We start from the raw sequence: 15,060 nt of genomic DNA on the forward strand, positions 1-15,060 counted from the left end.
GAGCAACTGGTTTCAGCCTTTACAAACGGGAGGGCATTGTTTTTAGTTTTTAATGTGCAAGTCATTACATTGCTCCAAAAACAAAAGAAAAAGTACTTCTAGTGGGGTTGGCTTTGTTTTCATCGAAAATTTTGTTATTTTTTTAAACATTTTTTTTAGTTTATGTTTTGGGATATTAACCACGATTTAGAATTCTTTTTTTCTGAAATTTGTACCTTTTTGTGAACACGAGCAAGAGCGTATTCTTACATATATATGTTTCTTAGTTTTTTCATCCGCCTATCAAATTAGATGTTTAGGACATACAATCTCAAGTGTGAGAAATGAATTAAGTATTACAATAATGAGAATCATCTTCATATCGAACCGAAAAATGATCTTTTCCTAAGATTTGCAGACAATATTGATATTTTTTACATTTCTTGCACCAGTAACTATTCAAAATATTTTACTGATATGCGCTTCTTCGACTTATTTTTTGTCAGTTCTACTATCATTTCCACTCACCGACTTAAAAATATCCAATTCAAGCAAATATATATGTACATGCAACTTCTCCTTTTTAAGCAATAAATTAAAACAAAAACAAATGCATTCCTCTGAGAAAACTTTTATACAAAAACTAGGACAAAGTTATAGAGAAATCCAAACCGAGAACTTGAAAACTTTAACAATCTATAAAAATTAATAAAAAATTCACAAAGGGATCACTGTTTCTTTCACAGAAAGGAAAAACACAAGGGGCATATCTAAATTCCATCGTAAAAGAAATTAATCGCGAAAAAAAGATACATGAACTGAAAACAGTTACATTCTAAACAAATTGAATATTCTTCCTCCTTGACTATGTTTTTTTTTTCTACACATATACGTAGGTTTTCATTTAGTTTCACTTTTCGTGAAAGAAATTATACTCACCAAAATTAAAATTGGCATAAATGGCTTTCGTCGAACAATTGTCTGGCAATTCAGCAACGTTTATACCGAGAGGATCGAGGCGAGCAATATTATGTCCTCGAATCTATGTTTTATATTTTATTTTAATTTAGTTGTGATTAATTGACACAATATGAAAAAAATTAATTCCAATGTGTTTGTTTTTTTTTTTGGTTTTGTAAACTGAACATAAATCTTAAACTATTGAAGAAAATAATGCAGAAATTAAGAAGGTACTACTCTAGGGTTAATATATTATGAACAAAGTAAAAATTGCAAGGTAGTTCTGTTTAGAGGGTTGGTTTAGAATTGCGTGTGCTACGTTTAAAATAACTGATACGGGGCTGTAATAATAGCGTTAACGGTGCCAAATATTATTTTGTGCGAACGAGTATATGTGCGTGACATTGCATGGTGAAATGTGATGAAAGCAGAATTGGTTGTTGGTTGATGCTCCAAAGGAATTCGATATTGATCATGATTTGTATTGTTTTTCTATGTTTGAATGTTAGTTCGAAGCACCTGTCCAACTTCCAACTTCTTAAACTTAATAGATTGAACATGCATAAATAAAACGAATACGGGGAACAAGAAGCAGACAAACACTAACAAAGACTACATATAATGCAATATATACAAAATACAAAGAGTAAAACCCTGGCTACGCTAAAGCCAAATGTATTTTGTTTGTAAAATTGATACTCTTGTTTTCCTATATTGTTACCACGTAAATACATATTTCTCCGAATTTCAATTTGTTATGAAGTTTTGAAAAAGTTTCACTTTTTCATTCGTGTCAGTATTTTGTTTTTTATTGTTGGATTTGATACATAAAACATAAAATATACTAAAATAATCCATAGTTAGAAAAAAGGATAATGATAAAATTAATAGTAATAATAAAGATGGTGAACTTTACCACGCATAAACCAACTATGTTGCCTAAGTACAGCTTCATTAGCCCGTCGTTTAACACCATCTTTTGTTTCGGTTATCTCTGGCGTAACAATTCCTAACGGATCCAATTCAGCTGCCAAGTGACCACGAGACTACACAGGTAAATGCCAATGAGATGTTTTAAAGGATATTTTCACTCTGTATATGTTAGTTTAAGTTTTCAGTAAAGAAAAGTTGACAATCCTAAAGTGTATTTTCTAATTCCTTTACTGTGAGTCCCACCCAGATTTTTTTTTATTTTTTTTGCTGCTACTTAATTTGCACTTTGAACATATTTAAATTAGTAACAAAACGAAGATACTGACGAAGGGACATAGTCATAATGAGATGTGAAACAAAATCTGAGGTCGAAATCAATATCATAGGATTTGCAGGAAAACTTGTTACGTTACACATTTCTGAGTTGACAGCACAAGCTCTACTCGCATTGGCTGGACATTACGTAAGCTAATTTCTTTTTGTTTTTCAGGTCGATTACTGACTATAATGTAAACTAACTAGATTTTGTTTCACAACTTTACAATTGTTAGTCATCCACCCTAACCAGCTCTCTATACTCGTTTGACAATATCCTAACCTTGGCAGAAATGAGGGATATCGTGGTGAACAAATATACGACATATTTCTTTACATTCATTTGAGACGTGTTTGCCTTAATTTTAATAAAATAAATTAGTGTAGTTTCTATGATTGAAAGCATGGAAGCGACATTATTTCGAATCTAGTTATTTGGCAAACAAATAATGCTGTCGACAGACCGGCACGTTTATATAAGCAATCTCTTTATCTGGGAGTCAGGGTAGAAGCGTACTTCTAATAAGAGTGAGGTGTAAACTCAATCATTTTGAAATGGTTTACATCCTATGAACAGGTGTCTTGCGACAAATAAACTAAGCCTATACAATGTACGAGGCGAGAAATATCTCCTTAATTGATTGCGTAAGCGTATAACACTTACTAGTTTAACGTGATAATCTGTCATCGCAATAATAGAACAAAACCAAATTGAATTTCGTCAATTAAGCATAATGTAATAATGTAAATGATACACAAATTCGAAGCATTATTTGTTCACACTAATTGAAATAATAAATAAAACCTTTTCGGACTGCCACACGAAAACAATTTAACTTTTATTTGAATCTTACGTAAAGTAAAGAAATAGTAATAGTAAAATAGTTTCACGTGTTTTCAGTTAATATTTCAAAAAAATTGAATTAAACATTTGCAGAGGAAGGCACATTTGGTCCAGTTGACCTTAAATCAAGTTGGAATTTCCCAGCCACCAACCAGTGTCTCCTTTTCCAAGCATAATTTTTCAATATCAATTTACCATCTGGATGGACAATATCACACAAATATTTGAGTATACCCTTCAAAACAAATTGTATAAAATATTCCATATCACCGGAAAATGTATTTGTCCTTATTATAACTACTCCTCAACTTCACTTCGAGACTAGAATATTAACCCTTTTTTAAATATAAAACCATGCATTATTCTTTCGGCTGAAATAAATAAAATCTAATATTCCGTTGAGAAAAAAAAGAAAGCTAGATAAGAATTAACACCGATTTACGGCCATTTTAAATTATATTGCACATAATATAAGGGACTTGAACTCATGCAACGAAACATAATCATCATAAAAAAATCAATACTTATAATGAAATATGATGAGAACTGCATGAGATTTATGATGATTTATTGTGCTAAATATTTTTTATTGGATACTTTTCATTCTTCATGATTGTTCAGTTATTTATGTGGCATGATGCAAAGTAATATTGCACATAAGATAGGGATACAAACCAAAAATATTTTGCTATTAGAAAAAGTGAATTTAATGATTGAGAAAATAATTGGAAGTGTTTTAGGTGCTATGACTTGTTTTTACAATGAATATCTTATTGAAAATAGGAATTCATTTTAATAACAAAATTTAATATGTTCTACGACCACATATAATAAATAAACAAGAAATTTCTTTGGAATTATGAATTGTTCCTATTAATGTGCATTACTGGAAAACCATAAAATAAACATCCACAGCACACGAATATTTCTCGATGTAAAAATGGATAATAACGCATGATTTCATATTTTTTCCGCGTTCTCTCAATAAGATATTGTGATTTTCCAATAATAAAATTAATCATTTTTCCTGCTTTGTCTTTTAGAAAAATAAGTAGTGTTAGGATTTCGAATTATATGCTGTGAACAATTAATTGGCAATTACCTGGTAACTTCTGATGATTGCTTGCACGGCTAAATGGTCGTCGATTGTCCCCTCATCGGGTTGTCCCATTGTCGCTAAAGCCGATCCAGATCCCAAATATTGTGAAACTGACACGGCATTCCTCTGTAGAGGCGCTAGACTGGGTGGTGCCATATATGTATTACTACGGAAGTATGCATCCCATGACTGGAAAAGAAAGTGGCGGTGAATGTATTTACAACAAAAAAATACTCCAAAATAAAGCAAAAAACATTTGCTTTTAAGCGAAATAGATTTCGGAAAAAACTATTATTAAGAGTACCAAAATCGCTTGATCGTGAATATAAGAATTTAAGGTAAAGAAAAATTATTTACGTGAATTGTTTCTTTAAGATATATTGAGGCAGTCTTTTTTTTCACTTGAGCAAAAGTGTAACAGTAGATATTAAACATTTCGTTTTCATCTGAGAGTCATTCGATTACAAGGCATGGAGTTAAAACGAGTAACAGAGGTCAAATATTTGGGAATCACAGTAGACCAGAAACTACTCTAGAAGAGACATATTGAAAACATATGTCGGAAAGCCACAAGGGCTCTGATGACTTCCAGGTCCATGGCAGGAAAAAAAATGGAGATGCACCCCAAAAATGCTACTCTGGATTTACACTACAATAGTAAGGACAATGATTACCTAGGAGACAACTCAGCACAACAACTAGGAAGTTACACAAACTTCAAAGGCTGACTTATGTGTGTTTATTAGTGGGGCAATGAGAACTTGTCCAACAGCATAGCATGCCTAGAGGTTCTTCTAGGATTGACTTCTCTCCATCTGCACATAAAAATGGAAACAAGGAGGATAATCTTCACAATAGCCGAGAGTACCAGTGAGGCGGGGAGCTTCCTAAATCGAAAGAAAGTTGATATTCTTTCTAGGCGGCATCCTGAATTACTGATACTAAGAAATAACAGAACAGCAAGGTTTCATTTCGATAAGAAGTTTGAAACACGTTGGAGCAACAGGGCATTGGTGTGGTGGTGTGGCATTGGTATACGAAATAGGGAAAGGAAAATGCACTTTGAACCAATCGATAAGCATACTTGCATATCAGAGTGAAATTATGCGGTGTTTCCAACGATTAATTAATTGAAGTAATAAAACTTGTTGTTTCTTTTTCGTTGGTGTGGATATTTATTCTTGCAAATACCGATATTTCGGGAACCACTTGTTCCCTTCATCAGTGCTAACAAGTTAACAACTTGTTAGCAAGTTAAGTTAAGAAACAACAAGTTTTTATTACTTCAATACTTGGATAGTTCAGGTGGAAATATACACCATAGTCAGATGTGTTTTCTTTAACCTCAAAAGAACTATAGGGGGCAGAGCATTGCTATTCTAATCGACAGCCAAGCGGCTATTAAGGCGCTTAGGTCTTACCAGGTAAATTTTAAAGTGGTATGGGAATGTCTGAACACGCCAGGTTCGCTCAATAATGTCTGGATACTCTCGGTTACAAGGCAATAAGGTAGCAGAGGAGCTGGCCAGGAAAGAATCAATGACGTCGCTATACAGGTTAGAGCCATTCTGTGGAGTCGGGAATAACTTTATGGCTACGTCATTGAAAAATCAAGCGGAACGGCTCGGGGAACTTTACTGGACGAACTTGCCAGGAATGAAAGAGTCCAGGGTGCTCAGGGGATACAAGCACAAGCGCTCGAAAGATAGGAAGAAGGTAGGGATATTTACGGACAGTGTCTGTAGATTCTGTGAGGAGAGTGATGAAACCTTCTAATATGTTTGGCACTTTTTCAAAGTAGGTTCAGACATCTAGGAGAATGTTTAATATTAGATGGCAATATTGGAAGCCTCTCAATGGCTGGACTGGCTAGGCGGGGCTCTGCTTTCGACAGTTCGTCCGTTAGCGCAGTCGGCACCCTGGCGACTGTCACGGGTGGCTGAGATGGCGAAGGCTCACCACATGCACCAGGAAAATCTGGTTATCCAAGTATAAGACGCGTTCGCAAGTGTTTTTGGGCCAAACGTGTGCAAATGCGTATAGGATTGCGGTGATTTTCCTGGTACCATGCACCAGATTTGGGATACCCTACAATTCGCATTGCCGAAGTTGCGGAGGGAAAAAAGAAAGCCTCAGATACTTCCTTTGCGACCGCGGCCTTCGGACACTTGGTAACTAATTTTTTGTAGATCTCAAAGAGATCTCTGGTTACAGGGTGGACTCGCTATCCTTCGTAAATGGTAGGAACTGGATTTGAAGATCTGAGCCGATTGAATTCTGCTCCAATTGCTCTTCCCACAGTCCTGGTCGTAGGCCTTAAGAGTTTGTGGCATCAAAACGGGGGCTCCTCATACCTGCCTGTTTTACCCCTCGCACCTCTACCTTGCTCTGATATCAAATCCGAATTCTGCTTTCTAAAGTACTAATTGAGACTTTTTGTGTGACAAGTTACCATACAGAAGAAAAATTTGCTCCACCTCTCTTAAACTCCACACAAAAAAAATACCCTTTACTTTTATGCATGGAATTTTGCATTTTTAGGTCCAACAAATTTGATTCCAATAAGTGCAGCCATTACCGAGAAAAATATGCGAGGCAAAGATTAGTTTTTACACAAAATCTTAAAAATAAATTCCTCAGCAGGATTTGAAGCAATTTAAAAGAGAAAGGATTTCGTATCGTTTTATATCTATGGATGAGAGTTGGGTCTACCATCTTGTAGAGATAGGCAACTCATGAATGAGTCGACTCAATTGTGCTACTCAGTCAGTTCATTGATGTAAGTGAGTCGATTCATCATTTGGTAGACTCGACAACATTGGACCGCCTCATTAGACTTGACGGTATCCAATCGCCTCAATTGATGCGTCGGGGCTTAGAAAATTTGATTTTGAAGCGAATCGAGATAGTGAGTACATCCTGAACAGACAGAAATTCAAGCTTAATTCAATGTTGCAGAAGCTAAACGATATTACACAACAAGGTTGAAAAAACTTCTAGAATGAATTGAACAAGATGATGGAAGGTTGAATGGAATTGAATTAGTAGCAAAAGAGAATAAGATATGCAGACATTTTAAAAGTATATCATAGTAATATTTATTCCAAAGGGCTAACCGTCAAAGGAGGGAATATGAGGGGCTTTCTGTATTTTCTAAAATGACATTTGTTGTATCTGATCAAATTTAATTGATGTACAGTTAACAGGTGTTAAAACAGAAGCAAAAAATTTTAGCTCTTAGGTATATAACTATAAATATGACTCCGCATGACTTATTACTTATATTCCATAAGTAATACGGCATGCGGAGTCATTGATGGAAAATAGTAATAATAAAACGCTGTAGTGTCCGCCGTTGCCTTTGATATCAGTGAACGGAGAGGCACAATTATCACTTTAACTTTTGACCAATTAGTAATATTATTTGTCCATATTTCAACCATTTCGAAGTAAACGGCCCTGCAGATGACAATACTCGTCGCAGCACATCTGTTTAAAGAATATCGGCAGGGGAGAAGATAGAGAGAAAAACCGCTATTTTACAATAATGATTTGCTTGTGGGCGATAGTCAGGAGAATTAAAAACAAAAATATTCGAATACAGGTACGGCAGGGAAGCGACTGGAGACGAGAGAAACTAGAGAAGCGACAACAACGTTAGCCAAGGCTTTTGCGTCCGGACTTTTCGGACCGCTCCGCAATATAAAAATTTATCTGAGATCATTTTTCGAACTTCGAAAGGGAACCATGTCTGGGTGATGTTTACACCAATTCCCTTAGAATCCAGAAGTTATGAATCATGAAGATTCATACTTCATAATTTTCGAAAGAAAAGCGGAGAAAAAGTAGTCAATCTGGGTAAGATGCCAAATGGATACGACAAGCGCCTGTGAACGATCGGGATCTTCCCATTATCAAAAATCCGGATTTGAACAGGGCATTGGAATGAAAACAGGCAAAAGGAATCTTTACGAAGGTATAGGAAGTAGCGTTTTGTACAGAATGCATCATGTAGCGGTATATTATATGCATTTTCGGGCGGTTGAAGTAAGATTGTAGAGTGTTCGCATTGTTTCACATAGCATGGTAGATGTTCTCTAATTTCTGAGGATAATAGCCGACTTTTTATGATTGATCAATTTGGAAATTGGATGTCCTTGTGAAAAACTAACCAGGAAATAGAGGAGTAGGACAGTTTGTATTATTCTGAAATTAAAAACTAATAACGATTTTAAATAACATCGATATGTTGTTGATATTAATTTTATCTGCAAAATAGATTGAAATTGAATGATGTCTTTGAAAAATGCCAACCCTCTGTCAATAATGGTCACGCTCTTTCCAGGATGACGGTGAAACACCGACTGAAGGGTTGTCTTTGTCCTTTGCTAAACAACCAATCAACATTTTTGATAAACAATTATTCATATTCGCAGCAAGAATAAAGGAGAGAAACGGAATCGTAGTTTTCAACAAAAGAAGTATTTCATTTTTGTAGATTTAATTAATTTTGATCATCACAAACAACTATAGAAAAAAAATAATTTGCGGACATTTGACAAGAATTGAGGTATCTAATGTGTGCACATGAAAACTTATTCCCTTGAACTGGAGCGTATTTTTGTAAACGCATAAGATTTTTACTGCCAGATTTCATGATATTGTTGGACTATAGCGTTATAATCGTTCAGTGTTACCTATTAATACGGAGGCTCACAATATACTTGAACGGGTTATCATGAGCAACTAACAGCAATTGTTTCAAGATTTCTTAGAAGTGAGACTCTGACATAGTAGCAGACACTTTGAAACCGTGATGTTGTGGACTACCGACGGTAAAGGACTTGCAATTTTTATTGTTTCATAACTGGTGGTTGATTGCTTGACCACAAAAATTTACTGAAAGTTAACATTAGATAATTTTGACCATATTACGAACAGAAAACCGAGTGAGAGAATGATCCTTCATTTTGTGTACATCATCGACGTCTCAAGATGCCTATTATAAAATTTGGATATTTTCACCTTCATGTTACTAAGAAAGCTAAGGATTTTGATTTTATCATCATAATTTTACCATGCGTACACATATCAGTCGAAATCAGTTGGTCATGTCTCCTTGTGCAACATGCTATTTCTTATTAGGTTTCGAACGAAAATAACTTTCCTTCAAGCATCATATCGCAAAAGTAAGATGTGATTAAAATGTACATATTTTGAGATTCTTACATCCTGATCAATACAGTTTCTTTTTTCGGAACAAAGGAAAGAACATTCTACTTACTGTGTGAACTGATGCTGGATCACGGAGCCAAGCATTGTACATCTCCTCAACATAACTAGATGTCGTTCCATTTAAAAATGGTTCTGCAGCGGCTGAATTATATGTTTTAACCGCTGCTGCAGCGAAAAAATCCTTCGAAAGCTGAAAAAATGAACAATTTTTAAAATCAAAAGATAATGTATTATACGAAATAAAGAAGGCGGTGCTTTTATTTAAATCTAAAAGCAAAACCAAGTCGTCACAATCTACGCAAACATTGTTTTAGAAAAACAAAACTTTATTTTGGATAAGCACCAAAACTTTCTTATATAACATTGTAAGAAAAAAAAAGAAAGTGATTCGTCAGCTAAAAATATTCATATTTTATTACTGTAATGCAAACGAAAGCAAGAAGCTGTACAAAACAACTTGACATTGAAACGACTTAGCCATAAATAGCCATTACTTTGCACATTTAAATGGGAAACTTATCTTTTTTGTACGATCTTACCTTTTGCATAAGATTTTGGTGGCCCATAGGGGCGGTCGCTACCCTTAGCGCTGAGTTTGCCCGATACATGATTTATGATTTAAGTCGCCTGTAATAGAGAAAAGATTAACGTGAATTTCATGCATTTTAAGACAGTCACTATTCAATAATAAATAAACTACTAATAAGAAATAATATGAACAAAATTCCAGATGTAAAAAGTTCCCATCTTTTATTTAAGATATTAGGACGAAAGTTCATTAGACTTTTTTATAATAGCAGTGATATTTCTCCATCCATTATATGGACCAGCTTAGGAAAAAAACCATTAATATTGAAAAAATCACAATTAAAGAAAGCTTAACAACTGCTTTTATTTGTCCCATGATTCGTTAGGCCAGGTAAAATTGTTCAATAATAATTTGCAACCTTTCGTAATCTTGCCTATATATATTTTGCTTTAATTTGTAAGTAATTACGGAACAGCTTTCCGTTCGTTACGTGAAAATATAAATAAAACCTATTGTTGTTAACCTGTTTGCAACAAGAAAACTTTCTAGGGGTCATTGAAAAATGTTCGACTTGTACAATACTAGAAAAAAATTAACCACAGACGAGTAGATTGAAATGAATGATTTAACGCCTTCAATAGTTAGTAATTAGTGGTTTAATAAATTATCCAATTTATGTGTCAAAGTTCACTTTTTTGATTTCGGTTTGTGTGAAATACTTGGTCAAAAATAGAATGTTGAATTGTACTGGATAAAAAATTTAGTATCCATTTCTATGAGAAAAAATTGAGATTATTTTGATTTATAGAAGATTTTCTATTTGTATGTTATAACAGTTCAACCAAATTAGATATTGAGCTTTTATTTCTTGATTTAATGTTCAAAGCCCTGTGCACAAAACTTGCGAAATATTACTGACCGCCCTAAATCCCTTAGATATTGTATTGTCTCATGGTTTGTTCTTACCAACCAATTTTTTTTTTAACTTTTTACAAATACCGATATTTTGGGAACAACTTATTCCCTTCGTCAGTGCAGGGAATAAATTGTTCTCGAAGTTCGGCGCTACAAGTATGCTTGATTTTTTTGTGAAAATAGTTTGGGGCTCTATGGATGCATTTTATGCCTGAGTAGGCAGTTACTTCAGGTGAAAGAGGTAAATTTGACCCATTATAACTTTGTTAATAATGGTAGGATTTCCACCAAGGTTTTCAGTATGATACTCCGTGTTATACCCTAACTTATTTTTCTAGAATGAACTTAAGGGAACTCTCTAGGAAATTTACAAAATATATTTATATAATATTATTTGATAGAGCCAAATGGCGGCATCGATCACGACGAGCCGACCCCGTTTGTGAACGGGACAAAGGCTAAAGAGAAAGAAGAAGTTATATATTATTTACTTTATTTGAACAGAGAATAGGAATGAGAAAATTTTGGAGCATAATTGTCATATGCAGGCATCACTATGATTTGTACAGATTTTTTGGTTGGGTAGTTTCTGGGACCGCGACCTTAAGTAACCAATTTCTTACACTCGTACTCCCCCCTTCCCATTTTTTGTTACAGTTGATGGCAAAACTAACACCTTGTTCGGAAAGTATAATCGAAACCTTTCATTTCATATCCACATGAGTAAGTTCAACCTAAGATGATGCCATCCACCACATGCTTCACAATTTCAATCTTTTCATCAAATTTCGAATCAATAGATGTAACTGTTTCTGAAACAAGCGCGTATGACAGACAGACTAATGAAAAATTCAATTATTTTGATGATTTGAAGCAATATAATACACATTACTTTGGTCCTAAATGTTACATAAATCGGTCAACGATTCTTAATAAAAGAAACTTTAGATTGACAAAATTAGACCAATCAACTCTCCTTCAAACGTGTTTTTTAATAGTTGACAATTTAGAATCAAACATTACAATCCAACCTTATACTGTACACCATAATTAAATGATTTATAATTCCGCTTCTCTGATTTTACTTCCAACCATCAATAAATTACCGGCACTTTGTACTCATAACAACTCATTTATCAACAATTTTCTCGCGGAATTGTTGTAACAAACCGAACTAGAAGCTCACGCGACCATTTTCACCAAGGATAACCTTGAATTACTTTTTAAAACAACTGCTTTGAGAAATAGATTCTTTTCGCGGAAAACTTTGCTCTGAATTGAACCGTAAATAAATGTTGGTGGGTGTCCTTGGCTGTCATACCTGACCTCCGCAACTGATTTTAAATTAAACTTAGTTTCATATGTACGGAATGATATTCAAATTGTTTGTATATTTGAATGATATGTAGAGGAAAAACGTGTAACCTGGATAAAATTGAGATCAGGTAAATAAAAGAAAGGTGTTTAATCATTGATAAGTAATTGTTTATATATTTTTTTGTAATTATTCCATTTTAAATTACATCACGATTCCATTTCTCATTTTATAAGAAAATATTGTTTGAATGAATCTAAACTGATAGTAATAAATTGAAGCCAGATGTCGAGCGTGATAATGTTCGGATGATGAAACACTATGTGGACGATGAATAAGGGTATTTACAAATTCAGATGTTTTCTTTTTAGTGATAAGAAACGCGGCATATACTCGTAATATGATTTGGAAAGTATGAAATTGGACCTCTTGTGATGAAATTCTTATTGTTTGTTGGTTTTATTTGATTTTCAATGGCTCACTTCATTAAATGCGGAAACATGTGTCGGAAAGGTTACCCTAAAGGTTAATTAAGAACGCATATCATCAACCTTCATTGTATGACGGTTTGTTTTTTTGTTACCTTTTACGAAGTTCTGAATATTCAAATGTTAACCGTTCATATACGCTGTCGAAGCTGTCAATTTCAAAACCAAACTCTTTCAAATATTTTAGCGGTTTGTGAATGCAACTTCCGATGAAGAGGCCACAAATTCTAATGAAAGATAGCTTTGTTACCAAAATTATATTGGTACGTTGATTAAAACAGGCGATTTCATCCAATGTATGAAGCTGGGGAAACCCCTTCCCGTATTTTGACGATAGACAGCTTTAAAAGCGGCGTTTCGGAAAAATTTTATGTCAGCAAATTGCGTGATTTCTTCCAAAGTTTAACACAGAGTTCGAGCTCCAAAATGGATGTATCAAATGGACAAATTAGAGCTACCTTAAAGTTATACCTCCTGAATGGTGAAAATGTGACATATTCCAGGCAACAAATTTCCATGGTTTTTGGAAAGACGCTCTACAAGTGCACTAGTGGCTGCAGTGGCTTCGGTTCGGGCATTTCAATTACACTAATCAATTAATTGCAACAAATTTCAATAAAAGCTAAATATCAACCATGAAATTGTTTTGAGTCGTTTGCTTGAGGCATATTCGTCACGAAACTCAATAATTGGGTGTCATGAGATTTGAGAATAAACAATTAACTCGATCGAATTTTTACATTCAATTTATTGCAGAAGCAGTTGTGATGTGAAATGGATCACGTACGACAACATCAGCCCGAAATTGATGAAATCCCGCATTGTTATTTCTCAGAACCGTGCGAGATCACATGTATTTTTGGTGTTTTGACAAAAATGCGAGAGCTTTGCTAAACAGCATTGATTCATCTGTCGTACAGTCCTAACATTCCGGTTTCTGTAAAACTGCTTACAGGACTCTGCCACGTATGATATTATTGCGATAGGAATCCATTCAAGCACAGAGGTGGTAAGTCCTCGCGAAAAATCATCATCCTTCAAACTTATACGGTGTTAGCTAAATAGATGATTACAGTGAAGGATTAGTATACAATCAATTGTGAAAAAGTTTCCATCCTGATTGTCGATATTTTCCTGGTGTTTCTTTCGTCTGCTTTGAGGATGTTTTTCTTATGGTGTGCTTTTCAATGTTCTTTTTTGTATAGTTTTCTTTTTTTTAAGATCTAATTCAAGTACAACAGAACAAAAACATTTCAAAATAAGAGAAAAATATCAAAATTCAGCCATGAAAAGTATATTCTAAGTGCCAAAAATTATGTTTATTTTGAAAATTTATTAGAAAGCAAAATTTTCAATAATGGATTGACCCGTCTTGATTTTCTATTACCTCAAACATTCTTTTAGGCAAGCTTCTAAAAAGTTTTCCGAGCATCGAATTGACAAATTACCCAAGGGTTATCGATGATATTGAGGTGCGGAGATTGTGCTGACCACTCCAATGTAGGAATGTTTTTACTATTCAAAAATAGTTTTACCACCCATGTTGTGTGAATCGCAACGTTATCCTGTTGAAAGACCATGGGTTTTTCTGTAATTTGCATTTCCTGATCACTGACTTGATCCTGAATTACATCGATACATGCTTAGCTGTTCATTGAATCGGAAATAAAATTTATTTTTGTTTTACCGTTGTATCGAATTACAGCCTAGCGTATCGTTTCGTTCTTTTGAAGATTATGAAAATAAATAGCGTAACCATCAGGTCAGTTTAAATTAAACGTTTTTACTCGGTGGAAAGAATTTTGTCAATTTTTCTGGCTTTCTTTTTATTCTTCCGTTCCAGACTTTTATTATGCGACAAACTGTACCCACCTAGCATCCACGCGATCTTTAACCGCGCTCTAAGAAGAAATTCGAAGCTACTTATAATATAGCCAGCTGACATTCTACCTGAAATGGGCCCTCCCATGAAATTCCTTACCACTTTCTTGTTTCTCTTTGAATCTTTATGATTTCTTAAAGGGTTGATTCTTTTTGCAGGAATCAACAACAGCCACGCTTAAAAACTTGATTGAAATAAAAAGAAATTACCAAAAAGTCGGGAACTGGAAGTTTAGCAGTTGAAGTATGAAGGATTTTGGGGATTTTTGATGTAAAAATATTTACATATTTTTTATTACTCCAATTGTATATAGCTCGTAATAATTCATTTCAATGTGGTATTAACATCTTAGAGTGTAGAAAGAGGCATTTTTGATTCATTGTAACTTTGTTGATAATAGTGCATTTTGCACCAAACTTTCCATATTATGGCCTATATCATTGTATGTTTCTAGGATGAAATTAAGCGAAGTTCTAATGACTTTCCAAAAATATACTGTTTTAACTATATTTGAGCAGATATAGGCTTGGAAAGTATTTCGAAGTCTACATATCGCACCATTGAGA

The 15,060-nt window shown here is 34.2% G+C and overlaps 1 protein-coding gene across 5 annotated transcripts in view; it reads right to left on the bottom strand.

Moving 5' to 3' along the window:
* LOC119648654 (2-oxoglutarate dehydrogenase, mitochondrial) overlaps positions 1–15,060 on the bottom strand; it is a 79,132-nt gene that overhangs the window by 30,538 nt on the left and 33,534 nt on the right. For 3 of the 5 annotated variants that reach the window (XM_038050429.1, XM_038050426.1, XM_038050427.1), the window contains 4 exons: positions 9,905–9,992; positions 9,415–9,555; positions 4,134–4,319; positions 1,856–1,985 (listed from right to left, as the gene is read on the bottom strand). In XM_038050429.1, the coding sequence (XP_037906357.1) occupies positions 1,856–1,985; positions 4,134–4,319; positions 9,415–9,555; positions 9,905–9,973 (526 nt within the window). In that variant the 5' untranslated portion in view covers positions 9,974–9,992. Of the gene's footprint in view, positions 1–918; positions 1,022–1,855; positions 1,986–4,133; positions 4,320–9,414; positions 9,556–9,904; positions 9,993–15,060 lie in introns of all 5 variants that reach the window. The other 2 variants (XM_038050430.1, XM_038050428.1) reach the window with 1 other exon arrangement.

Source organism: Hermetia illucens, chromosome 2 (genome assembly GCF_905115235.1).
Source record: "Hermetia illucens chromosome 2, iHerIll2.2.curated.20191125, whole genome shotgun sequence".
Lineage (NCBI taxonomy): Eukaryota > Metazoa > Arthropoda > Insecta > Diptera > Stratiomyidae > Hermetia > Hermetia illucens.